The sequence below is a fragment of the Sphaerodactylus townsendi genome, linkage group LG15 (genome assembly GCF_021028975.2).
Source record: "Sphaerodactylus townsendi isolate TG3544 linkage group LG15, MPM_Stown_v2.3, whole genome shotgun sequence".
Lineage (NCBI taxonomy): Eukaryota > Metazoa > Chordata > Lepidosauria > Squamata > Sphaerodactylidae > Sphaerodactylus > Sphaerodactylus townsendi.
In genome coordinates this window covers 35,904,612-35,928,621 of record NC_059439.1, presented here as the reverse complement: position 1 = coordinate 35,928,621, position 24,010 = coordinate 35,904,612, and the positions used below count along the sequence as shown (strand labels likewise).

General features: G+C 51.0%; 2 protein-coding genes across 2 annotated transcripts; one reads left to right on the top strand and one right to left on the bottom strand.

Annotated features, from left to right (window-relative positions):
• Positions 1 to 7,953: 7,953 nt before the first annotated feature.
• Positions 7,954 to 8,736, bottom strand: PSMB11 (proteasome subunit beta 11). Its single transcript, XM_048516825.1, has one exon. The coding sequence runs from the start codon at positions 8,734 to 8,736 to the stop codon at positions 7,954 to 7,956; it is 783 nt and encodes a 260-aa protein (XP_048372782.1).
• A 7,295-nt stretch (positions 8,737 to 16,031) lies between these two features.
• PSMB5 (proteasome 20S subunit beta 5) lies at positions 16,032 to 22,967 on the top strand. The gene is made up of 3 exons (XM_048517523.1): positions 16,032 to 16,299; positions 18,386 to 18,692; positions 22,382 to 22,967. Exons 1-3 carry the CDS (start codon positions 16,069 to 16,071, stop codon positions 22,678 to 22,680), a joined length of 837 nt encoding a protein of 278 aa, XP_048373480.1. The 5' UTR covers positions 16,032 to 16,068; the 3' UTR covers positions 22,681 to 22,967.
• The last annotated feature ends 1,043 nt before the right edge of the window (positions 22,968 to 24,010 follow it).

The following is a 24,010-nucleotide window of genomic DNA, read 5'->3' as shown; positions in this document are numbered from 1 at the left end:
GGTTTGATTCCCAGCTCTGCTGCCGGAGCTGTGGAGGCTTATCTGGGGAATTCAGATTAGCCTGTACACTCCCACACACGCCAGCTGGGTGACCTTGGGCTAGTCACAGCTTCTCAGAGCTCTCTCAGCCCCACCTACCTCATAGGGTGTTTGTTGTGGGGAGAGGAAGGGAAAGGAGCTTGTAGGCCACCTTGAGTCTCCTTACAGGAGAGAAAGGTGGGGTATAAATCCAAAGTCGTCTTCTTCTCTGGATCGAGCCCGCCGCTTCCAAATAGGTCTCAGCACCCTTCATGGGAAAAGGAGAATTTCCGCACAGTTGATTGAAACCCATGGTTGCATAGAGGCAGACGGAGCCAGTCATAGCTCTTGAGTGGGGATGCCTCCTATGGGGCTTGAACCATTTATTTATTTCATTTATATCTCACTTTTCTCCCCGATGGGGATCCAACGAGGCGGCGGATTGATGTCCAATACTCCATCCTAGGTGTCAAACTCGTGGCCCTCCGGATGTTATGGACTACAGTTCCTATCATCCACAGGTGGGATCCAGCAGGTTCTCACAGGTTCCCGAGAGTAGGTTACTAATTATTTGTGTGTGCCGAGAGGGGGTTACTAATGGGTGATTTTGCCACGTGATTTTTGCCTTAGTTACGCCCCTCCTCTCAGCAGCAGCGCGCAGAACTTGAAGCAGTCCAGCAGGAGGTGCACCGGCGTGCGTGGCAGCCTGCGCCTGCGTGCATTCGTTTCCCGCCCAAGGACCGGCGCAGCGGCTGCGCCCTTGCCACAGGCCCGCCCAGGAATGCCCCGCCCCTGGAATGCCCGGCCACGCCCCTGTCGTGCCCCGCCCAGCCCCATTGGCGCTACGCCACAGTTTGAATCCCACCCCCATGGGAACCTGTTACTAAAATTTTTGGATCCCACCACTGCTATCATCCCCTGCCAACATCATGCGGGAGGGCCGCATCTGGAGGGCCGCGAGTTTGACACCTGTGCTCCAGATCCTTGTTTGCAAAACTGGAATCGCTGTGACCTTCCAAGGGATTTCTGCTGAGAAGGAATTCAAAGAGGGGGAAAGCACTTTGCAGGTTTGAAAACACTTCATCACGAAAAGAGAAGTCCGATTCCTGCCCGTGCAGGGGACCACAGTGTCCCCGACGGAGGACTGGAAGTCCTTTCACCCCACAAATCCAGTCCACTCATTAGTACAGTGATGGCGAACCTTTTCGAGACCGAGTGCCCAAGTTGCAACCCAAAACCCACTTATTTATCGCAAAGTGCCAACACGGCAACTTAACCTGAATACTGAGGTTTTCGTTTAGAAAAAACGGTGGGCTCCGAGGCGTGCGTTACTCGGGAGTAAGCTTGGTGGTAGTCGGTGGCTTTGCTTTGAAGCAACTGTGCAACAATTCCAACAGGTGAATCACGACCCTGATTCACGACCATGACCCATTGCCAGCAACCGAGCTTACTCCCAGGTAAAGGATCACGCTTTAGTTCTTCGCATGAAAATCAGTGGGATTTAACAGCGCTTAACAGGGTTAACTACACTGCTTCTCCAAAATTAGGTTTAATGCTAATAATCAAGCCCAGCGGCCCAGGCCAGCCTAGATATGTGGGGGGGGGGGCAACTCTGTGCGTGCCCAAAGAGAGGGCTCTGAGTGCCACCTCTGGCACCCATGCCATAGGTTCGCCACCACTGCATTAGTAGATGGAATCATCTATCAGCAATGGTTTTACAGTTGTAAAACATATGATTCCCAGGCATACGCGTTAACATTCAGAAATCCACTCGAGAAGCGACATTCAGGTCGGGAAGATCCCTTTTCCTCACAGGTTAAAAAACAAACACAAAACGGTGGGCAACCCTTTTATCACGGCTTAACTATGATTTACTAGAGCAGGCAGGGGCCAGGTGGAAATTGCTTCAGGGGCTCGAAACCGGCCCCAGGCAGCCATCTTTGCAATAAAGGATAAATTAATAATACCCCGCTATACGTCTGGCTTCGCACCTGACAGATTATTTTTTCCGGAGGTGTGCGAGTCCAGGCAGTCGGGGAAAGGAGGGATGTTTGGGGACCGTCTGCTACGGAGTTTAAAAAGATTACTCATTTCTCTCGCGGCCTCTGGTACTGTTTAAGTTCAAGAGTTGGGTTGAGAAGTTGGCACACTCCCCTGGGCTCTCACACAAACACGAGGGGTTGCCAACATCCAGGTCTGGTGTGGAGTTCTCCCAAAATTACAACTGAGATCTCCAGACTACGGAGTTCCGTTCCCCTAGAGCAGTGGTGGCGAACCTATGGCACGGGTGCCAGAGGTGGCACTCAGAGCCCTCTCTGTGGGCACACGCAAACAGTCGCCCCCACCCTCACACATACATCTAGGCTGGCCTGGGCCGCTGAGCTCTATTAGCATTAAACCTAAGACCTAGTTTTGGGGAAGCAGTGTAGGGTTAATCCTTTGTTAAGCTGTTAAACCCCACTGCTTTTCATGCGAAGAACGAAAGCGCGATCCTTTACCTGGGAGTAAGTTCGGTTGCTGGCAATGTGGCTTGCTTCTGAGTAAACCCTCCTAGGGTCGTGATTCACCCATTGGAAGAGTTGCACGGTTGCTTCAAAGCAAAGCCACCGACTACCACCAAGCTTACTCCCGAGTAACACACGCCTCGGAGCCAGCGGGAGCCAACCTTTTTCGTAAACTAAAACCTCAGTATTCAGGTTAAATTGCCGTGTTGGCACTTTGCGATAAATAAGTGGGTTTTGGGTTGCAATCTGGGCACTCGGTCTCGAAAAGGTTCACCATCACTGCCCTAGAGAAAATGGCTGCTTTGGAGAGCAGATTATATATATATGCAAACAATATATATTAATATGCAAACAATATATATATATTGCTGAGGTCCAACCTCTCCTCAGACCCCCCCCCCCTCCACCTGGCAACCCTCAGTTGCATAATTTGTATGTGGTGTTTTTTGTCATTAGTGGCCCTGTAAGGGCATTCTTGGAGATTTGAGGATGAAATCTGGGAAAGACAGAATTTGGGATGGGGGAAGCTTGGAGGGGGAGCATGTTACGATTCCATAGGCACGGGTGTCAAACTCGCGACCCTCCAGATGTTATGGACTACAGTTCCCATCATCCCCTTCCAGCATGCTCCAATCTTCTGCCCCTGACCCTTCCTTCTCCTCCACCTCCTCCAAAGAAGGAGGAGGAAGAAGAAGAATTGGATTCACACACACCCTTCTCTCCTGTAAGAATGCTCAAAGGGGCCTACAATCTCCTCCCCCCCCCCACCCACAACAAACACCCTGTGAGGTTAGGTGGGGCTGAGAGGGCTCCGAAGAACTGTGACTAGCCCAAGGTCACCCAGCTGGCGTGTGCGGGAGTGCACAAGCTAATCTGGTTCCCCAGATAAGCCTCCACAGCTCAAGTGGCAGAGCAGGGAATCAAACCCGGTTCTCCAGATTAGAGTGCCCATGCTCTTAACCACTACACCAGGGGTAGGGAACCTGCGGCTCTCCAGATGTTCAGGAACTACACTTCCCATCAGCCTCTGTCAGCATGGCCAATTGGCTGATGGGAATTGTAGTTCCTGAACATCTGGAGAGCCGCAGGTTCCCTACCCCTGCACTACACCATGCAGGCTCTGGGAACCTGGAGGCATTTGAGCCAGCATGCTGGCAGGTGATGATGGGGACTGTAGTCCATAACATCTGGACCGCCATGAGTTTGACACCTGTGCCATAGAATCTACGCTCCAATCCTGCTGTTTCTTCCACTGGTACTGATCTCGGTTGCCTGCCGATCAGTTGTAACTCCAGATCTCCAGCTGCCACCCGCAGGTTGGCAAGTCTAAGGCCTTCCACTCCTTGTGGTGTAGTGGTAATGAGCAGTGGACCCTAATCTGGAGAACCGGGTTTGATTCTCCCCTCCTCCACATGAAGCCTGCTTGGGTGACCCTGGGCTAGTCGCAGCTCTCTCTGAACTCTCAGCCCCCCATTAAGAAGAGGAGGAGGAGGAGCTTGGATTTGTACCATGCTTTCCTCAACCTTAAGGACTCCCCCCAACAGACACCTTGTTGTGGCAGCCAGCGTGGTGTGTTGGTGAAGAGCAGGTGCGCTCTAATCTGGAGAACCGGGTTTGATTCCCCGCTCTGCCACTTGAGCTTTGGAGGATTACCTGGAGAACCAGATTAGCTTGTGCACTCCCAACACACGCCAGCTGGGTGACCTTGGGCTAGTCACAGTTCTTCTGAGCTCTCTCAGCCCCACCTACCTGACAGGGTGTTTGTTGTGAGGGGGGAAGGCCCCTTTGAGTCTCCTGACAGGAGAGAAAAGGGGGATATAAATCTCTTCTTCTTCTAGATGGAGGAGTGGGGAAACAAACCTGGTTCACCATATTAGAATCCTCACAAGGTGTCTGTTGCGGGGAGAGGAAGGGAAAGGGGTTTGTAAGCGGCTTTGAGACTCCTTGGTTGACAAAAGTGGGGTACAAATCCAAACTCTTCCTTCTCTTCTCCTTGTTCTTCTTCTCTTGTTCCCCTGTGATTTACGGCCAGACGGGCGGTTCGCGTGGGGCTCACGGCCCAGCAGGGCTTGGCCTGGTGGGGATGGAGGCCGCGAAGGCTCTGATTGCTTTTCTGTCTTTGCCTGCACTTTAATTTATATGCAAACGAAGAGGGCGGGCCTGCCCCTCTGTGCCCAGCGCTACACGAATATTAATTACCTTCCGAGCCTGGAGCAAGGAGACCTGCGCCTCCCCCCCCTTAATCCCTGGGCAGATCCGTGTCTGGCTCCTCGCCTCTTCCTTCTGTCCTCCGGCTTGTTCAAGCTTCCTTCCTCCTCAGTCCTTCGCTCCCTCTGCCTTCCCCTGCCCTCATCTGCCACCCTCTCCTTCGCTTGCTCTCATTTCCCCAGCCCTCATCTGCAGGCCCTTTCCCCCCCGCCACCCTCAGGGTTTCCCAAAAACGCTGCTTCTTTCAGCTCCTTGGTTTTTTCTCACCCAGCTCTTTTTCTTGGCACTCCACAGACCATCACTTTCCCTGTGTCAGCCTTTGATGGCCAACTCCTTTACTCGCCTTCACTGTTCCGGCCTCAGGCCTGTCCATCATCCATCCCTGAGATGCCTCCCAATTGCTACTCCTTTCTTGTTTCCCTTTGCTTGTATGTTTCTTCTTCTTTCCTGTTGCCCTTTTCCATGCTCACTGACCGCATCTTGTTTTTGTCCCATCCCCTCGCCGTCCCTTTCACGCGCCCTCGCTTCCCCTCTTCCTGCCTTTCTTTCCACCATCCCCCGGTCCTCTTTCATCCTGCATTCATTCACCGTTCCTCATCACCTTGCCTTCCAACTACCCTCCACCCCTGCTTCGCCTCCCTCCCCATCTGCACATGTTCACAGCCACTTTTCTTATTCGTTCGCTCTCTCCCTTCGCCTCAAGGTGCAGCCTCCACCCAAGCGTGAAACAGCTAAAGTGCTGATAATTGTCGCCCCCCTCCCCTGCGGTGTCTGCTAATGGAGCGACACCCCGTGGTGCCTGAGCGGTGATGGACAGGTCAGGGCGCCGCCTCCCTCGGCAACGAGGGCCACCTGGAAAGGGAGAGCGGGAATGGGAAGGAAGGAAGCCAACTGGAGGAAAGAGAGTCGGGGGAAAGAGCGGTGGAAGACCAAAGGTTAGAACCCTTTGGTTGTTGTGGGTTTTCCGGTCTGGTTCACACTCTTCCTTTGGAAGCTAGTGTGGTGTAGTGGTTAAGAGCAGGTGGACGATAACATGGACAATCAGGTTTGATTCCCCCACTCCTCCACATGAGTGGTGGAGGCTTATCTGGTGAACCAGATTTGTTTCTGCACTCCTCTGTTCCTGCTGGGTGACCTTGGGCCAGTCACAGACCTCTCTTAGCTTCTGATCTCTGTCAAGATCAGGTTAGCCTGAACGATTAGGGTTAGCAGCAGTGGCGTAGGAGGTTAAGAACTTGTGTATCTAGTCTGGAGGAACCGGGTTTGATTCCCAGCTCTGCCGCCTGAGCTGTGGAGGCTTATCTGGGGAATTCAGATTAGCCTGTGCACTCCCACACACGCCAGCTGGGTGACCTTGGGCTAGTCACAGCTTCTCGGAGCCCTCTCAGCCCCACCCACCTCACAGGGTGTTTGTTGTGAGGGGGGAAGGGCAAGGAGATTGTAAGCCCCTTTGAGTCTCCTACAGGAGAGAAAGGGGGGGCATAAATCCAAACTCTTCTTCTTCTTCTCTTCTCTAAAAAGACTTAAAAGCAGGACCAGGAGAAAGATCTAGGTCTTCTCCAGGCTGGGGAGGAGAGATCTGGGCAGAAAGATGGAGGCGGAAGAACCAGGTGCAGTTAGCCCCCCTCTCCTTTCTGCAACCGGAGTCTTGGCTGGAACCACAAAGGCAGACAGGGAGGACAAGGCCCCCCGGGCCAACTAGCATCCACCTGAAACAAAGGAGGGATACAGAGAAGAGGAAGGAGGGGATGAAGAAAGGGCAGATGGAGAGGAAGACACGCAGAAGCAGATGCGAGCAGGAGAGAAAAGATAGGGAGGAGATAGGGAGCCAGAGGAGGTAGATGGATTAGGAGCGACAGAGCGAGGCAGGCTGTGCTGGAAGAGTGAGAAGAGGAAGGGGGGGAGGCGCCGGCCCACCGCCAGCATCACAGCCACGGCCAGGAGATGCCAATTAAGATAAGGGCGGACAATGGCGCCGTGTCCCCAAAGGTAGCCCACCGCCCGAATGCACCAGGAATAGCAATCAGCTCTGGAGTCGGTGGATCGGCCATCACCACTGGGGGGCACTCTAGGGACCAGGGCCACGGCACTCTCGGGACAGGCCGCTCACTTGTGGCTGCCTCCAGAACTGTTTACCCGTTTGCCACCGCTTCTTCTGCCCGCAAGATGCGAGAGCAGCTCGCGGACGAAAGGCAGACGATGCCAAGGGGAAACATAATTAGATGATGGACGGGCGACGCAGGGTGGGCAGAAGGACACCGAAGCGGGGAGATAGAACGAGATAGAGCCAGCGACAGAGAGATAAACGCGCATTTATCACCACTCACTGCATCCCCAGCTCTTCCCGGTGACAGGTTTCGCAGCCTGTGGAGAGGATGGGGAATAAAAACGCAGGACCGGGCTCCAATTATTTGTCAAACAATGCGGCAGTTGGCTTATTACAAGGCTCTGCCGGTTGCAGTTGTGTTTGGTTCCTCCGCTCGCCGGCCTGCCAAGGCCAACAGTAAACAGCGCTAGTTTGTGCCGTGAGGGTTTGCTAGTTGCTTCCCTGACCTGGACAGCTTTGACTTGGTCGCGCAAGCAGATTAATCCCAGTCTCAGTTTACTCTGTTAAGCTCTCGCCAATCCTAGCCTGGTGTTGGTTTTGATTAGTTCAAACGGGTTGGTTGTGCCTGGTTGATTCGGGGCAGCAGATGGTTCCTGGCTGGGTTCCGCTGATCCGGACCATATATCTGAGGTTTCAAACCAGCAATGCTTGCTCCATACTGGTTTACCCTGGCCCAAAGCTTTCACTTGGGTAACGGACGCTGCCTAACCATCTGTTCCATACTGGCGTAATCGGTCCTACAAGTAGATCATGCTGGTTTATACTGGCCCAAGGTTGTTTACTGCATAGGATGCTGGAGCATTTGTCTGTGGTCCCATACTGGTGAATTATGCCACCTTTTGATTCATAGTTCATCACTGAAATTTCTGTTCCTTCTCCACACCCTGCAGATTTCTGGCGCGAGATGGTCTGTACGAGTATCCGCTGGCCCATTCGTTTACATGACTTTTCTTTGGAGGGTGGAGTTTCTATTGATAGACCAATTTAGTCCTTAATGGCGTTTCTTTCCCCATCCGCCAGCACTGCAAACTATAATTTGCTCTCCCGTAGTTTTCCTGGAATTAATGATTTCCCGATCTGGATTATTGCGCTTTCTTGCTGCAACGAACGAGCCCCTTATCGGTTTAGTCCTGTCTGTGTTTTTCCGGATTCCTCCTCCTCACGAATCCCCTCTCGTTCTGCCGTTTCCCCCAACGCTTGGTAGACTTGGCCCACATCTTCTCGGGAGACACAGATCCAGCCACTCTGCTGGACGTGGTAGAGGTCAACGCTCCCTCCAGAGTAGGCGTCTCGGCGGGCAGCGTGAGCTACGGCTTGGCGGGCCAGGGCGAAAGCCTCCGCGACCGGCAGGTTGTAGTGGTAAGCACCATCCAAGACGGCGTAGGCGTAGGGGGACCCGGAGCCGACCGAAAAGACATCCCCGGAGAGATGGGTTCCATCACTGTACACATAATGCAGGCTAGGCCCTGTATGGTCCCAACCGCACAGCAGGGTGGCCACACAGATATCCTTGCTGTGGCAGGCACGCAACAGACCGGCTAGCAGCTTCGCCGCGCCGGCCACGCTGGGCTGCTGCCCCTCGTGGAGATGCCTCAAGCGCAGGGAGCAGCGCAGGACACGCAACCAAGCGGCGCAGTCTGCGGAGGTCCCAGACGTGGTCGCTATCAGGTGCTGATGGAGCGTGATGACCTTACGGGAGGCCGGGTCGCAGATGAGGCCCTTGCAAGAGGAGCGGGTGTCTGCCGCCACCACCACCCCGTGGCTGCAGCGGAAAGCCAGGGTTGTGGTGCCATGAGACAGTGAGAAGGGAGCGGTTGCCACCATCTTGCTGGGTGGTGGCAGAGGCCAACCAGGAGGCCGGGAAGGGCGATTGGTACCCAGAATGTCCTGGAGAGCCATTGGTGAAGAGTGCTGGGAGAAACTGGAGAAGAGGACTTATAAGAAGGCGGCGATGAGGCCTCTTGGGGGATGGAGATTGAGAGAGGGGGGGCAGAGAGAGAGAGAGAAAAAGAGAGAGAGGGAGGGAGGGAGGGAGGGAGGGAGGGAGGGAGGGAGGGGGGGAGAGAGAATGATAGGTCAGGTGAGGAACATGCTTCACGGTGTGGAGGATGGGAAAACTAGGAGCACAAGCAGATAACACTGCCAGAAAATTGCTTTGCCAGACGACAAGTTAAGACTTGTTTTTTTTTTGCAATTGACTACTTTCAGATTTCCTCTGGCCCACCAATTACTTCACTGTCTCAGATTCAAGGAAATCAGATCTAAGTATGTGAATCTCACTCCTTTACATTTACCCCATCTCCCCGGTTTATTTGGATTACACTACTTGTTGGACAACCCTGATCCTTCTCTCTGTATGATAGTGGCAGACTTTCTCCTGGAAATTACTAAGTGCCAGTAGATTTCCTTCGTCCTAACATAAGGTGACCAGATGGTCACCTTTGTGATCCGGGATGGGGAGGTGGCCGTGTGCGCGCGGCCGCAGGAGCGCACGGGCTTCTGGGGCTCGCCGTTTGCCGCCCTGTCACAGAGCAGCAAATGGCAAGCCCCAGAAGGCCATGCGCTCCTGCGGCCGGGCGCACGGGAGGCTGCCGCACTGCCTTGCGCCCCACAATCGGGACAATTTGTAGAACCCGTGGGACGCGGGACAAATTGTCCAAAGGTGGGACGGTCCCGCCAAAAGCGGGACAGCTGGTCAGCCTATCCCAGTGGTGGCGAACCTATGGCACGGGTGCCAGAGGTGGCACTCAGAGCCCTCTCTGTGAGCACGCGCACAGTCGCCCCCCCACCCCCCACACATCTAGGCTGGTCTGGGCTGCTGGGCTCAATTATTAACATTAAACCTAAGACCTTGTTTTGGGGAAGCAGTGTAGGTAACCCTGTTAAGCGCTGTTAAACCCCACTGATTTTCATGCAAAGAATTAAAGCGCGATCCTTTACCTGGGAGTAAGCTCGGTTGCTGGCAATGGGACTTGCTTCTGAGTAAACCCTCCTAGGGTCGTGAGTCACCCATTGGAAGAGTTACACTCTTCAAAGCAAAGCCACCGACTACCACCAAGCTTACTCCCGAGTAACGCACGCCTCGGAGCCAACCGTTTTTTCTAAACTAAAACCTCAGTATTCAGGTTAAATTGCCGTGTTGGCACTTTGCGATAAATAAGTGGGTCTTGGGTTGCAGTTTGGGCACTCGGCCTCGAAAAGGTTCGCCATCACTGGCCTATCCTAACATGTATATTCTGTATTGTATATGCTTTTTAATCTGTTTTTATTATTGTTGTACTGCTGTCTATGCCAATAAAGGCTTGCTTCTACTTTCAGATTTCAGGCAACTGAAAGAGGTCTAAGCTATGTTCACTTGAAGAGTGATTTCCACTGGGTCCGGTGTGGTTTATTCCAATGCAGCGCAGCATTAAAGAGGGTGAAAAAATGGAGGGGGGGGGGATCAAAATCGAGGGAGATAACAGTGGGAAATGTTAGGAATTGGACGTAGCCGTTTCCACCTGGAAGTTGTTCTTTGGTTTGGTTTTGAAACTGGAACAGGGTTTTTTTGGAATATCCACACAATGTGAGCCCCTGGTTCTCTGTTTCCTGGTTTCCTCCAACTTTGCTATAATCTTTCCTAAATCGGGTATCTTTTTTTTAAAAAAAGATCGTAGTCAAAGAGTTTGTATGCCATGTAGATGAGAAGGCGTGCATTTTTCAGGTCCTTCCAACATATTCCTTCTTCAAATCTCACTATTCTTCCCTGACGCCAGAGTGCTATGAGGATCTGTTAGCTCCCCCTTTTCATTGTAAAAAGAGTAAAACCTTTAGCCCTTTTTGCTGCAGAGGTATGCTTTTCCCCTTATATCTCCGCAATGCAAAAGGATAGGGTTTTGGACTTTCAAAAAAATGGACTCTGGGAATTCAGAGGACCTATCAGACAACATTTTAATGCTGTAGCTATAGGTAAATTGCCGAATTTTCTCAAAGCCCTCCAGGGAAATGGGAGAAGGGCAGTCACAAGGGGCTGAGGCCAGGAACATAAGGGGGGAAAACTGCCATGCGGATACCCTGTTGCAACTGTAAATGCCTCCACATTCACAACGGCAGGAAAAGCTCCATGGAAAACTGGTGAGAAGTAGAAGCAGCTATGGCGTAGGAGCAGCAGTGACGTAGTGGTTAAGAGCAGGTGCATTCTAATCTGCAGGAACCGGGTTTGATTCCCAGCTCTGCCGCTTGAGTTGTGGAGGCTGATCTGGGGAATTCAGGTTAGCCTGTGCACTCCCACACACGCCAGCTGGGTGACCTTGGGCTAGTCACAGCTTCTTGGAGCATTCTCAGCCCCACCCACCTCGCCGGGTGTTTGTTGTGAGGGGGGAAGGGCAAGGAGACTGTAAGCCCCTTTGAGTCTCCTACAGGAGAGAAAGGGGGGGATATAAATCCAAACTCTTCTTCTCTTCTTCTTCTATTCCTGAAAGAAGACGGAAACAAATTGTAGCAGGAACGCTTTCTGTCTCCTCTTTAAAACCAATTCCTCCTGACAACCAGTGGGATGAAATGCGGCTTCGTGCGCTGTTATTGGCTCTGCGTCCTTGGGACAGGGCTGCCTGCGAGCTGAATGGAACTAAAATATATGTTTAGTTGCATCGGGGGTGACGCGGCCTCTTCTTGGTGGAGGCTGCAATTGGCTTCCACATCTGGGCTCCAGGGAATCCGCTTTGGGACGACCTCTGAGAACAGGCTGACAGCTGGACAAATGCTACCAGACACACCAGATATGATTTGCAGCGTGCAACACCGTTCACAAAATAGATTCTCGCTCAGTTGTTAGCTTCTGCTGTGCACGGGCACAGGTCTTCCCTCAGCGTCGAGTTAGGCCTTTCGGTGACCATCGTAGTTGCAGATTTCACCTGGTCCCCAGCACAGAGAGGGTTATTATTACTCTCCAGCCTACAGCGGGAAGGGGACGCTGTCATGTCAGCGGCTGTCACTCTTCGCTGCCTCCGTTGCTTCCCGTGAAAAAACAATGCTGCGTCCCCCAGTCCCCCAGCTGCGTCTATCCAGAATTGGGGTGGGTGGGAGGGGAGGAACGAACTGAGAGGGAGGGGAAGCAAGATGTGACCAGGCACAGGGACAGTGAAAACCAGTGGCGTACCTAGGCAAACTGGAGCCCTGGGCAAAACCTGAGTTTGATGCCCGCCCCCATGGGCGGCCACCCTAAACAATGATTTTTTCCACCAGGTCTGAAGTTTGGTTCAGGGGGTCCAAAGTTATGAACCCTCAAAAGTGTAGCCCCATCTCCTATTAGCTCCCATTGGAAACAATGGAGGATGGGGACACTCCCTTTGGGAGTCCATAACTTTGGACTCCCTACACCAAACCTCACCAAACCTGGGTGATATCATCAGGAGAGTCTCCTGAAACAGCCCTGAAATTTTGGTGCTGCTAGCCTAAAAACTGCACCCTCTGCAGGCCACAAATGGAAAAACACTGAAAATACAAAAAAAAATCCCACAAACGAACCTGCAGTTTTTGCGCCCCCCACAAGGGGGCGCCCTGGGCAACTGCCCACTTTGCCCAATGGGAGGAACGCCTCTGGTGAAAACCATCTGCCTGATACAGTGCTTCTGCAACTGGGATTCATCTGCAAGGAGACGTGGGGTTCTCTGCCTGAAATACTCTTGCGCTCTTTCCACCCGCGTTTTACGTCCAGTTTGCCTTTTAAGCAGTGCTTTTAACCACTACAGATGCTGCCATTAGTTGAGAGACAGGCTCATTCCGCACATGCAGAATAATGCACTTATAAACTGCTTTCAGTGCTCTTTGAAGCTGTGCGGAATAGCAAGATCCACTTGCAAACAGTTGCGAAAGTGGTTTGAAAACACATTATTTTGCGTGTGCGGAAGGGACCACTGTTTGATGTTAAATTCAGTTGTTACCTGGGAAAGATTCAGTCCCCCTTCAAAATATCTCAGGGCATCCAAGGCTGCAGGGACACTATGAGGTGGTTTGGAGACTGGAAGGAAAGACTTCAGTCTGTCTGGACAGTCCTATAAGGCCATAGTGTCCCCATTAAAACATGGCACTCATTCAGGGCAAAGAAATATAACAATTCTTGACAAGAATGGGGACAGCTTCCTATAACTATTTTAAATGCCTCTGGCCAACTTTTCTCGACAAGTGGAGGTACAGAGAACACATACGGAATGTAGAGGGGGAAAAAATAAAAGGAAACGCTTCTTCACACAACCTGTGATTGGTGTTTGGAATATGCTGCCACAGGAAGTGGTGATGGCCACTAACCTGGATAGCTTTAAAAAGGGCTTGGCCAGATTTATGGAGAAGTTGATCTATGGCTACCCATCTTGATCCTCCTTGATCTCAGATTGCAAATGCCTTAGCAGACCAGGTGCTCGGGAGCAGCAGCAGCAGAAGGCCATTGCTTTCACATCCTGCACGTGAGCTCCCGAAGGCACCTGGTGGGCCACTGCGAGTAGCAGAGTGCTGGACTAGATGGACTCTGGTCTGATCCAGCAGGCTAGTTCTTATGTTCTTAAGGCCATTGCTTTCACATCCTGCATGTGAGCTCCCAAAGGCACCTGGTGGGCCACTGCGAGTAGCAGAGTGCTGGACTAGATGGACTCTGGTCTGATCCAGCAGGCTAGTTCTTATGTTCTTATGTTCTTAGGGGATGGAAGCAGTATATTTGTGGCTGAAAGTATCGCAGGAGTAGAACGATGTATATTAATTCTCTGACAAAAATGGTAGGTACGAACATGGTCTGATTGTTGGGGTATGGCAGACTCCAGTCAAACGTATGTATTCAGCAGTGAGAGATGGGCAGTAGTGGTAACCTATGGGGAAGCTTTTTAAAAGTACCAGGATTTGTATTTGGTGATCATGCCCTCCAAAGCAGCTGTTGGAGGCTGGCAACCGGAAGTTGCAGTAAAAATAAACTGAAGTCTTGTGGCACCTTATGGACTAAAAATGTAGAATGCTATTTTGTTAGTTTTTAAAGTGACACAAGATTCCTGTATGTCTTCATAGCATGCGCTTATACGTGCAGAGAGGGAGGGGACAGATATAGAATGAAAGGGATTCTCTCTTAAGTTAGGCCAATGGTATATATTCTTCTCAGCCTCTGCCCTTATCAAAGCCCAGTGGTCCTACTCAACCACGAAGGTAAGAGACCTGTCCTCTCCCCTCCCCTTTTGTGTGCATAAGAGTCTTCTTCCCAGCAAATGCACACGGCTAACTAACTGCCCTAACCTGAATAACAGAAGCTAACCCGATCTCATAAGACAGTGATGGCGAACCTGTGGCACGAGTGCCAAAGGTGGCACTCGGAGCCCTCTCTGTGCCCCCCCCCCCACACACACAGACATCTAGGCTGGCCTGGGCCACTGAGCATGATGTGTGCGCACCGCAGTGAGCAGGGAGGACTCGGCTGGCGGACCTGGTGCCTGTGCTCCGGGTGGCTGCTGCCCGAGCAGAGGAGGCAGAGATGCTAGAGAGGCATAGAGCGGTGCGCGCGGGACTTGCTGGAGGCTAGAGCAGGCTGGCCCCTGCTTGAACGGGTGGGGCGGAGGTAGAGGGAGCCAACTGGTTTTTTCTAAACAAAAACCTCAGCATTCAGGTTAAATTGCCGGGTTGACACCTTGCAATAAATAAGTGGGGTTTGGGTTGCAATTTGGGCACTCGGTCTCAAAAAGGTTCGCCATCACTGTCATAAAATCTCAGCTAATAACTAGGGTTAGCCCTGATTAGAACTTGGATGGGAGATCACCAAAGATGTCTCAGGCTACTACATAGAGGAAGGCAAATGGCAAGTTCTTGAACCCCTCTTGTCTTGAAAATACTCTGAGGGTAGCCATAAATTGCCTGAGACTTGATTGCAAAAAAGAACTATTTTTTGTGATTCTTGATCCAAACCCCCTGGCAATCTTGGGGGCAAGAGAAGGGTTTAATGCAGGGTGAATTAGGAAACAGTCAGTTTAAATGTAAGGCCATTTCTGCCAACTGAGGCTAACCCAGTTATCCCACTACAGTTGGCAAGCTGCTGGACATATGGATAAGAGAAGGGCCAGGCAATATCTAGGAATCTCTGCATCAGAAGCGTACCAGGGGTAAATGGCGCCCGGAGACAAATTGTCTCCAGGACGCCCCCCCTCTGCCCCACCACCCTAGCTCCGCCCCTGATGCCCCAGGCTCCACCTCCACTGTCCTAGAACCAGCCCATGCCATCTCCCCCCCAACAGACTTCCCCTGCCAGCTGGGCTCCCAGCCGGCAGGGGGGGAAGGAAGGGGGGAGTCCAGGGTGGGGGCGCCTGGAGGCAGCAGGAAGTCCTGCTGCCTCGTTGTTTTTGCGTGTCTCGAATGGGGTCGAGGCACATGAAAACAATGAGACAGCAGGACTTCCTGGTCACGTGGGGGGCCGATTTTGCGCCCCCCACGTGACTAGAAGAGTGGCACCCGGGGACAAGGGGTACCCCTTGTCCCTAGGCAGATACGCCACTGCTCTGCATGCACACACCTCCAAACCCATCTTGGAGTATGTATGTGGGCTGATATGTATGGCTCCCTGATTCTACTGAAGACTGGCTATAAAATAGCACAGAACCATCAGAAAGCTCTTCGTCTTAATCTTCTAGTGCATTCATTCTAGCAGTAGGTTCCTTAAGGATATTGTCCAATTACTGCTTAGGATATTGCGTGCTTATTGTCAGCTTCGTGCCAGAGTGAATTCCGCAAGGAAAGGAAGGTACATTTTGCATGGCGAGAGGAAGAGAAAGGCCAACTCCCTTTGGGGTTAATTCAGCCTTGTGATTGCATAACTTTGCTGGCTGCACTCATATCAGAGGTAAAACCAGCCCGCACTTGCTGACATCCCGTTCCTTCCCCAACGTGACATTCCCCGGACAAAGTGAAGATGGGGACTGTCGCATTTGCTTCCCGCTCGCTTGAAAAGGAGTAAAAGCAAATTGGTTTGTCACTCCGAGAGGTCCTCCAAGTTGAGCCTTGCCCTCACCTAAGATGGCACCCAGCTCCGGCCTGCCCGATGGCTTCGCCGCCCTCACCAAAAATGGCGACGGGAACCTGCTTCGCAAACAGTACAGAGTGGCGCCCATACGGCGCTTGTCGCTGACGTAGTGCTGCCGCCCGTGCCCTCACTCAAGATGGCGGCCGAGGTCTATATAAAAGATGGGCCGTGCCGCTTCCCTGAGTCACTGTACCTAGCCCGCATCCAAGATGGCGCTGGCCAGCCTGCTGGAGCCGCAGCAGCCCGTGAACCGGGCCGGCTACTTCGGTTTGGGCGCCGGCTGTGAATTCCGGCTGTCCGCGCTCGGCGCGTGCGGTGGAGCAGAAAAGGGAGCGGAGAACCTGGCCTCGGGGCTGCCCTTGCCCTTGGCCGCCCCTTGCCCCGCCGCCGCGGACGCCAAGATCGAGCTCTTGCATGGGACCACGACTTTGGCCTTCAAGGTGGGTGGGTGGGTGGGTGGGAGGGAGGGAGGGAGGGAGGGAGGGAGTGGGGTTGTGCAGTTTTGGCTGGTGGGGGGGGGGGGGCTGCATGTCCTTCGAGTGGGTGGGAGGCCGAGGGGGCAGAACAGTGGAGGAGAAAAGTATAGAATTGCGGGGGGGGGGGGCAGTGTGGGAGAATGGGAAGAGGGAGAAAAAGATTGGAGGCAAGATGTAATAAGGATACAATGGTGGGGATTTTTTTTGGGGGGGGGGCGCAGGTGTAGTCACCTGGAGTTGCCTTATGCCAGTGATGGCAAACCTTTTTGAGGCCGAGTGCCCAAACCGCAACCCAAAACCCACTTATATATTGCAAAGTGCCAACACGGCAATTTAACCTGAATATTGAGGTTTTAGTGTAGAAAAAACGGTTGGTTCCAAGGCACGCGTTACTCGGGAGTAAGCTTGGTGGTAGTTGGTGGCTTTGCTTTGAAGCAACCGTGCAACTCTTCCAACGGGTGAATCACGACCCTAGGAGTGTTTAGAAGCAAGCCCCATTGCCAGCAACCGAGCTTACTGCCAGGTAATGGATCGCACTTTAGTTCTTCGCATGAAAATCAGTGGGGTTTAACAGCGCTTAACAGGGTTACCTACATGTTGTGCTCAGCAGCCCAGGCCAGCCTAGATGCGTGTGTGTGGAGGGCGATTTTCCGCACCCCCACATGACGAACTCTGTGTGCGCGTGCCCACAGAGAGGGCTCTGAGTGCCAACTCTGGCACCCGTGCCATAGGTTCGCCACCACTGCCTTATGCAGTCCAGCATCTCGGGCCGGGGACTTCCGCATCACCTGGGACCTGAGTTTGGGTAACTCGAGATGCTGAGAATGGGACCCGGGACTTTTTTTGCCTGCAAAACAAATGCTGCTCCCCTGAGCGGGATTTGAGGCTAGGGTGGAGAGTAAGGTAGGAGAAGAGAAGAAGAGTTGGATTTATGCCCTGCCTTTGTCTCCTGTAAGGAGTCTCAGGGCGTCGTACAAACTCCTTTCCTCTCCCCACAACAGACACCGCGGCCCCTTCCGCACACGCAAAATAACGCGTTTTCAAACCACTTTCACAACTGTTTGTGAGTGGATTTTGCTATTCTGCACAGCATCAAAGAGCACTGAAAGCAGTTTGAAAGTGCATTATTCTGCATGGGCGGAATGAGCCCGTGTGAGGTAGGTGGGACTGAGAGAGTTTGGAACGCACTGCCGCTCAGCAGGCTGCATGTGTAAGAGTGGGGAAACAAATCCAGTTCATCAGATGAGAGTCTACCTACTCTTAACCACACCACCACACTGGCTGTCAGGTAGATGTTGGAGTGGGGCACTGTGGGGTTTGGACTGGAGAGAGCTTTGGGGTAGGGGACACTTGACTGCTTGGTAGTGAACTATTTTGAAAAGGTTTGCTCCTGGATCTCCATCGTTCCACTGACGGTTGGGTGAGTTCTTTCATGTAAGGCCGCCTGTTATGCTACACTTTTCTAGTCAGGAGAAGCTTAGCATATAGCTTCCCTATGATAGAGAGCAGGCTAATGGGTCGATAATTTGCTGGATCGTTTTGGTCACCTTTTTTGAATATTGGAACCAGCACAGAGGAAGTCCATGCCTTTGGCATTATCCCCTTTTCGTTGATCCTTGTAAAGAGATTTGCGAGCGAGTCTGCCCACCATTTTGGGTTTGCTTTCAATATTTCAGGGATAATGGCATCGCTGCCGGGAGCCTTGTTTGACTTTTAAGTTCTGTATCAAGGGGATGATCTCTTGACAATTTACCGGATCCCAGCTTGGACCCACTGGGATTTTGCTGTCGCCATTGGCTTGGATGGAGTTGGTTTCGGCAAACGCTTTTGAGAAGTACTGACCCCATCTCTCTAAGGTGATATCTGCACTTTTCTACTAAGTGTTGAAAGTTGCAGAGGGTATCGTGGGCAGGCATGTCCGCCGACCTGTGGGGTGAAGCGTGGTGAAATCACTTGAGTCGCCATCGCCCCTTAGAGTAGCAGGCTTCCAGATTCTGTGGCTCTGGGGGTCACTCACTGCCTTCCCTCGTTTTGTCCTTCTCCCCTTCAGTTCCAGCATGGTGTGATTGTGGCGGTGGACTCACGGGCCACAGCAGGCGTCTACATTGCATCCCAGACGGTGAAGAAGGTCATCGAAATCAACCCTTACCTCCTGGGCACCATGGCGGGCGGCGCAGCGGATTGCAGCTTCTGGGAGCGGCTGCTGGCACGGCAGTGCCGCATCTACGAACTCCGCAACAAGGAGCGCATCTCGGTGGCCGCTGCCTCCAAGCTGCTGGCCAATATGGTGTATCAGTACAAGGGCATGGGGCTGTCCATGGGCACCATGATCTGTGGTTGGGACAAGCGAGGGCCAGGTGAGGAGCCCCCTCTATTTCCTTTCAGCTGCTTGGCCTCCCTTGGTGTCAGCCTCGTTCCACCATTTAAAGGCATCTTTCTAGACACATTGAAAACCGTCCCTCGATTCCCATGAAAGCCCTGCATGTCGTAAATGCTTTCCCTTCTATCTTTAATCTACTGTTGTGAAGGTCCCGATTGCATATCAGAATTTCCCTGCAGTTATTGCAGAGACCCCATACTTTTGTGGTACTGCTTTCCATCTCTTCAAACCATGCCCCCACCTCCAAACACTTGGATTTCCCAGATTTGGCGCTTTGGCTGCGTTCTGCCCCATGACATTGCATTTGAATGGTGGAAGGAAGCTATATCTCTGCCCAGTTAGGTCTAATTTACACCTTCGTCAGCTTGGTTTCCCAGCAGCTGCAATTAATTTTTCTAAAATTATTTTTCACAAGGTGCAGTCGCTTCTGTTGTGTTGTGTACTTCCAGATACGTGAGGTTCCATAACTTGAGGAAAGCTATATTAGTGTTGCGGCTTGGAGTTGCTGCTCTGATGTACAGTTGTCCCTCCTACATCGTGGGTGTTAAGGGTGCGGCGCCCCCCACAATGTGCAAACCAACATAACATTTCCCCTGTTTCCAGCCCAAGTCCTGCCCCTGTAGCTGAGCTCTTCCTCCCTCTGGTCCTTTAAGGTCAGTGCTTTGCATTGCCCCCTTCTTCCATTGACTCCTTCTGGTAGCCCTGCTGCTGCTTTGGCCTCTCCCTTGCCCCAAGCTTCCAGGTAACTGTGGGTCCAGGGTTGTGTTGGGCAGCAACTTTCCACCCACAATGTGGAAAGTTGTGATGTGGAAGAGACCATATCTGGGTCAATTCAATAAGCCTTTATTGGCATATACAATCATATAAAAATATATACACGATAGTATAAAGATACAGTTCCAGTTAAAAAGTGAATAGTAAAAAACTTCGCGTTTGTCATACTTCTGACAAAAACTTTGCCACTATAAGGCAACAATGAAAATCCTGACAATTTAAAAGCGTAACTACTTTATCTGATTCTGTATAATCAATCATAGAGTCTATAGCTTGGGATAACAGGCTGGATCGGAGTTCTTGGTATAATAAGCAGTTCAGGAGAATGTGTGGGATGGAATCCTGCTGTCCTGTGCTACAGGTACAGAACCTCTTATCGCTTGGAAGACCTTTTAAGTCTTCCTCTATGTAGTGGAGATGGCATGATGTTAAATCTAGCCAGCATATAGGCTCTCCTGTATATGGGATTTGTGAGCGCTGTAATATAATAGGCTGGGTATCCCTGCGTGAAAGGAATTGACATATTTGTTAGTGAACAAGATTTATTTGCCAAGCTCTGCAGTTGTTGATAGTCCATTGCTAACAGCCTCTCTTTAATGAGGGCAAAAGTTTCAGTAAAGGTTAGCATATTGAAGGAGTCACTGTCATAACCCAGTCCCCCGATCTTTGCTGTAACTATTGTGCACCATTTTGAATGGTGGAGTTCACTCAAGGTAAGTTGGGTGACCATATCTGGGTGTGACAGCTCAATATTCTAACCCCCTTCCCAATCTTAAATACGAAGCATTTAAATTTTAGAGCTAGGACAAACCGTGACATCACAGTAGGCAGAACTCTGCTTTTACAGGGCCCTATGTATGTCCTGCCCCTTTTTTCTTTATCATGCTATTGGTTCAAGCTGATAACTACTTAAGAGGGACCAGCTCAGTTACATCTAGTTTGCAATCCTAAATAGGGACATTTTTGAAGACATTTCATTGAAAATCAGTAAGAGTTGCAATCACACAAAGAGCATGGAACTGGAATGCAAACTTTATTTTCCTTTGCTCAGCTGTAAGGCCCCTTCCTCACACGCAAAATAATGCGTTTTCAAACCACTTTCACAACTGTTTTCAAGTGGATTTTGCTATTCTGCACAGCTTCAAAGAGCACTGAAAGCAGTTTGAAAGTGCATTATTCTGCATGTGCGGAATGAGCCTTTGGGTCTTATTTCCTGCTCTGCATTCTGGTTCCGATTTAGCCACAGTGATCCATGCAACAGTCACCTCCAGATTAGACTACTGTAACTTGCTCTATGCAGGGCTGCCCTCGAAAGTGTGGCAGATACTACAGTTGCTCCAGAATGCATCTGTGCAGGTCCCCACAGGCTCTTCTAGAACAGGGGTGTCCAACTCTGGCCCTCCAGATGTTCATGGACTAAGATTCCTATCAGCCCCTGCAGCATATAAATAAAACACTATGGCCCCTTCGGCACACGCAAAATAATGTGTTTTCAAACCACTTTCACAACTGTTTGCAAGTGGATTCCGCACAGCTTCAAAGAGCATTGAAAGCAGTTTGAAAGTGCATTATTCTTTATGTGCGGAATGAGCCTATGATTGTAATGATATGAAATCACAACTGCCAGATCTTCAGCCGGTGTTGGCCTTCATACAGGTTGTGAGTCTTCCCAAGAACCTTGGATGTGATGTATCGGCATAGTATATGTGCGGATCCAGGCAACGTGGCCTTTTGTAATGGATATATGGAAATTTCAATACGTAGAATAGTTCAAGTGCCAGCCGAGGTTTTTGGTATGGCACTCTGTGCGAATAATTCCATTTTTATGGCAAGATCTGAAAATGGAATGATTTATTATTATTATTTCCCCCTATACTGCTGTCCTAAAGCATCCCTTATTTCCTAGATATACAGCCTAATTTCATCTAGATAAAAGTCTGTCTTTAAGATGTCCCTATATTTTCCTTTCCTCTAGCATTCCCATTTTCCTCTGATCTAAATTAAATTCTCTTGAAGACAGTTCTGAAATTCTCCTGAAGACAACTCTGTTTACGATATTTGGATCAAGGAACATTGGGGTTATTTCTGGTAAAAGACAGTTTGGGGTTTTGAAGCAACTTGGCGATATGACTTCTCCCCAAAAATGTATGTGTAGAAGACTAGGAATCCTGACCCAAGAGGACAGACCCTCCAAGGTGACAGACCCTCCAAGATGATCTCATCAGTACTGGGAAGTGTTTATGTAGAACAGGGGTCTTCAAACTATGGCCCTCCAGATGTTCATGGACTAGAATTCCCATCAGCCCCTGCCAGCATGGCCAAGTGGTAGGGCTCATGGGAATTGTAGTCTATGAACATCTGGAGGGCCATAGTTTGAAGACCCCTGATGTAGAAAATGTGAGCAGATAGCCCCGAGCCTTGTACGCAGGGTATATGGACCGATAGAACCCTGAGTGTGGTCTTTTGAAACTTCCTTATTTTCTCAGACATTAAGTGTTTCAAACATCTGCGGTACTCAGATAAGTGGAATGGGTCTCTAAGTTGTTATGTCAGACTACTTACCACCTGCACCATAAAATCCCTCACCTTACCTGTCAGCTAGTTTTAGTCGCCCTGTTTCTTTCTGATATTGCCTGTTCATATATCTGAGTGCACATGCAATATCAAGAGCTAAAATATTTCTGAGACTGAATGGTTTGGAGAGACTCAACAGGTGGGATATGTCCTGCTTGCAACCTGTTGAACAGGATGGAACATAAGCACGCACATTATCTTTGTCATTAGTCTTATAATCTGGGAGGCGGTAAAAGATGAGTATCGATCTCAATATGGCGTTTATAAGCAATGTGTCGCAAGCCCCAGTAACCCAGATTTCCGTGCCCTGCCTTTCAGGTCTGTACTACGTGGACAGCGAGGGGAACCGCATCTCGGGCACAGTTTTCTCAGTGGGCTCTGGTTCCGTCTATGCCTACGGGGTGATGGACCGAGGCTACTCTACTGATCTCTCGGTTGAGGAAGCCTACGACCTGGCCCGTCGTGCCATCTACCAGGCTACGTACCGCGATGCCTACTCGGGGGGCACTGTCAACCTCTACCACGTCCGCCAGGATGGTTGGATCCGTGTTTCCAGTGACGATGTAGCCAAACTACACGAATCGTTCAAGGGCACTACCGCAGAGACAGTGGCTTAAGCTAGAGGATTGTGGCAGGGGGTGGGGCTCGTAACTTGATATCGTAGGGGTTGTTGGCAGCAGAGAATCTTCATATGTATAAAATAGGTCAGAATGCAGTTCGTTCATTAGACAAGGTTGTATGCAATGGGACGGGACGGGAGGAGAATTGGGTCTTCCAATTATTGGGAGGGACAACAACTCCTCCCTAGGCTGACCGTTCTGGGGCACGTTTGCCCCGTGCTTGTGACCAATATACCCTGTAACAACACATTTTGCCTGTTCTGAATTAAACTTTTACTATCCAAGTGCTGTTTTGTCCTCATTTAAAGATCCAGGATAGGCAGGAAAAGACCTTTGCTACTCTCCAGTCCCATTAGAGGTGGCCCTGTTAAGTTTGGATCTGTGTCTGTCGAAAGATGGCCTGCCGGGGATAAGCGTGCTGTCTGCGTGGGTGTGAGTGTTTGGGTGCGGGAACTCGCGGATAAGCATCTCTTGAAAGTTTCATTTCTAGGCAAAAAAAACCAGAAGGTCGGCTGTTCCCGCAGGCATCGAAGCATATGTGGCTGTGATATGATGGGAGGGAGGGCAGGCAGGCGGAAGTTAAAAGGCTGTTAAGTGGATGAATTCCTCCTTTTTCTGTTTATTGCAACTGGTTCTTGTGGTTCTGTGGAGCATTCATCTCTTCATCGGGGAGCCACAAGTGCCTTTGATAATCCCAACCCCTCGCCTTTTACAGGGATTTCCTCGCAATCCGTGTGTCTCTTTGATGCTTACAATCGTACAGGCTTGCATTAGCCCATTCTGCCTGCCTCACAAAAGCGTACCCCCCTCCCAAATATCCTCACGCACCGTTGCCTCCTCTGGTTCCCACCCAATTGATGCGCAGCCTGAAGAACCTAATGCGAATGGAAAAGATTATTGCCAGCTGCAGGGCAAGTGAGGATGGAAGCGACAAGGCAGGCCAAGTTGAAGGTGTGGTTGATTAGGAGAGAATTTTAAAATAATACTTCTTGGCTTTGTGGCCTTTTTCTGTACAAGGGAAAGGAAGGAAATGGGGCCGTAGGAGGCAGTGAGAGATTGAGATGTGGGCAGGTGGACACTCTCTTTTTGAACTGTGACCATCCGGCAGATGATACAGGTCTATCAAAACTAGGACAAAGAGGCTTAGAGACAGCTTCTACTCCAGAGCTGTGGCGATGCTGAACTCCGGGGCTTCGTGTCAATGTGTTTGGGGCTGTGTAGGGATGGGTGGAGGAAGGGGAAAGTGAGGATGGGGTATGAGTCTGAAATTGTGTGCATCGAGGAATGCTGCTGTAAATTTTCGTTGTGCGTGCACAATGACAATAAA

Coding starts and splice junctions, on each gene's coding strand:
- PSMB11 (XM_048516825.1), bottom strand. CDS start 8,736: ATGGCTCTCCAGGACATTCTGGGTACCAATCGCCCTTCCCGGCCTCCT.
- PSMB5 (XM_048517523.1), top strand. CDS start 16,069: ATGGCGCTGGCCAGCCTGCTGGAGCCGCAGCAGCCCGTGAACCGGGCC. Junction 16,300..18,385: donor CCACGACTTTGGCCTTCAAG/GTGGGTGGGTGG, acceptor TCTCCCCTTCAG/TTCCAGCATGGTGTGATTGT. Junction 18,693..22,381: donor TTGGGACAAGCGAGGGCCAG/GTGAGGAGCCCC, acceptor CCTGCCTTTCAG/GTCTGTACTACGTGGACAGC.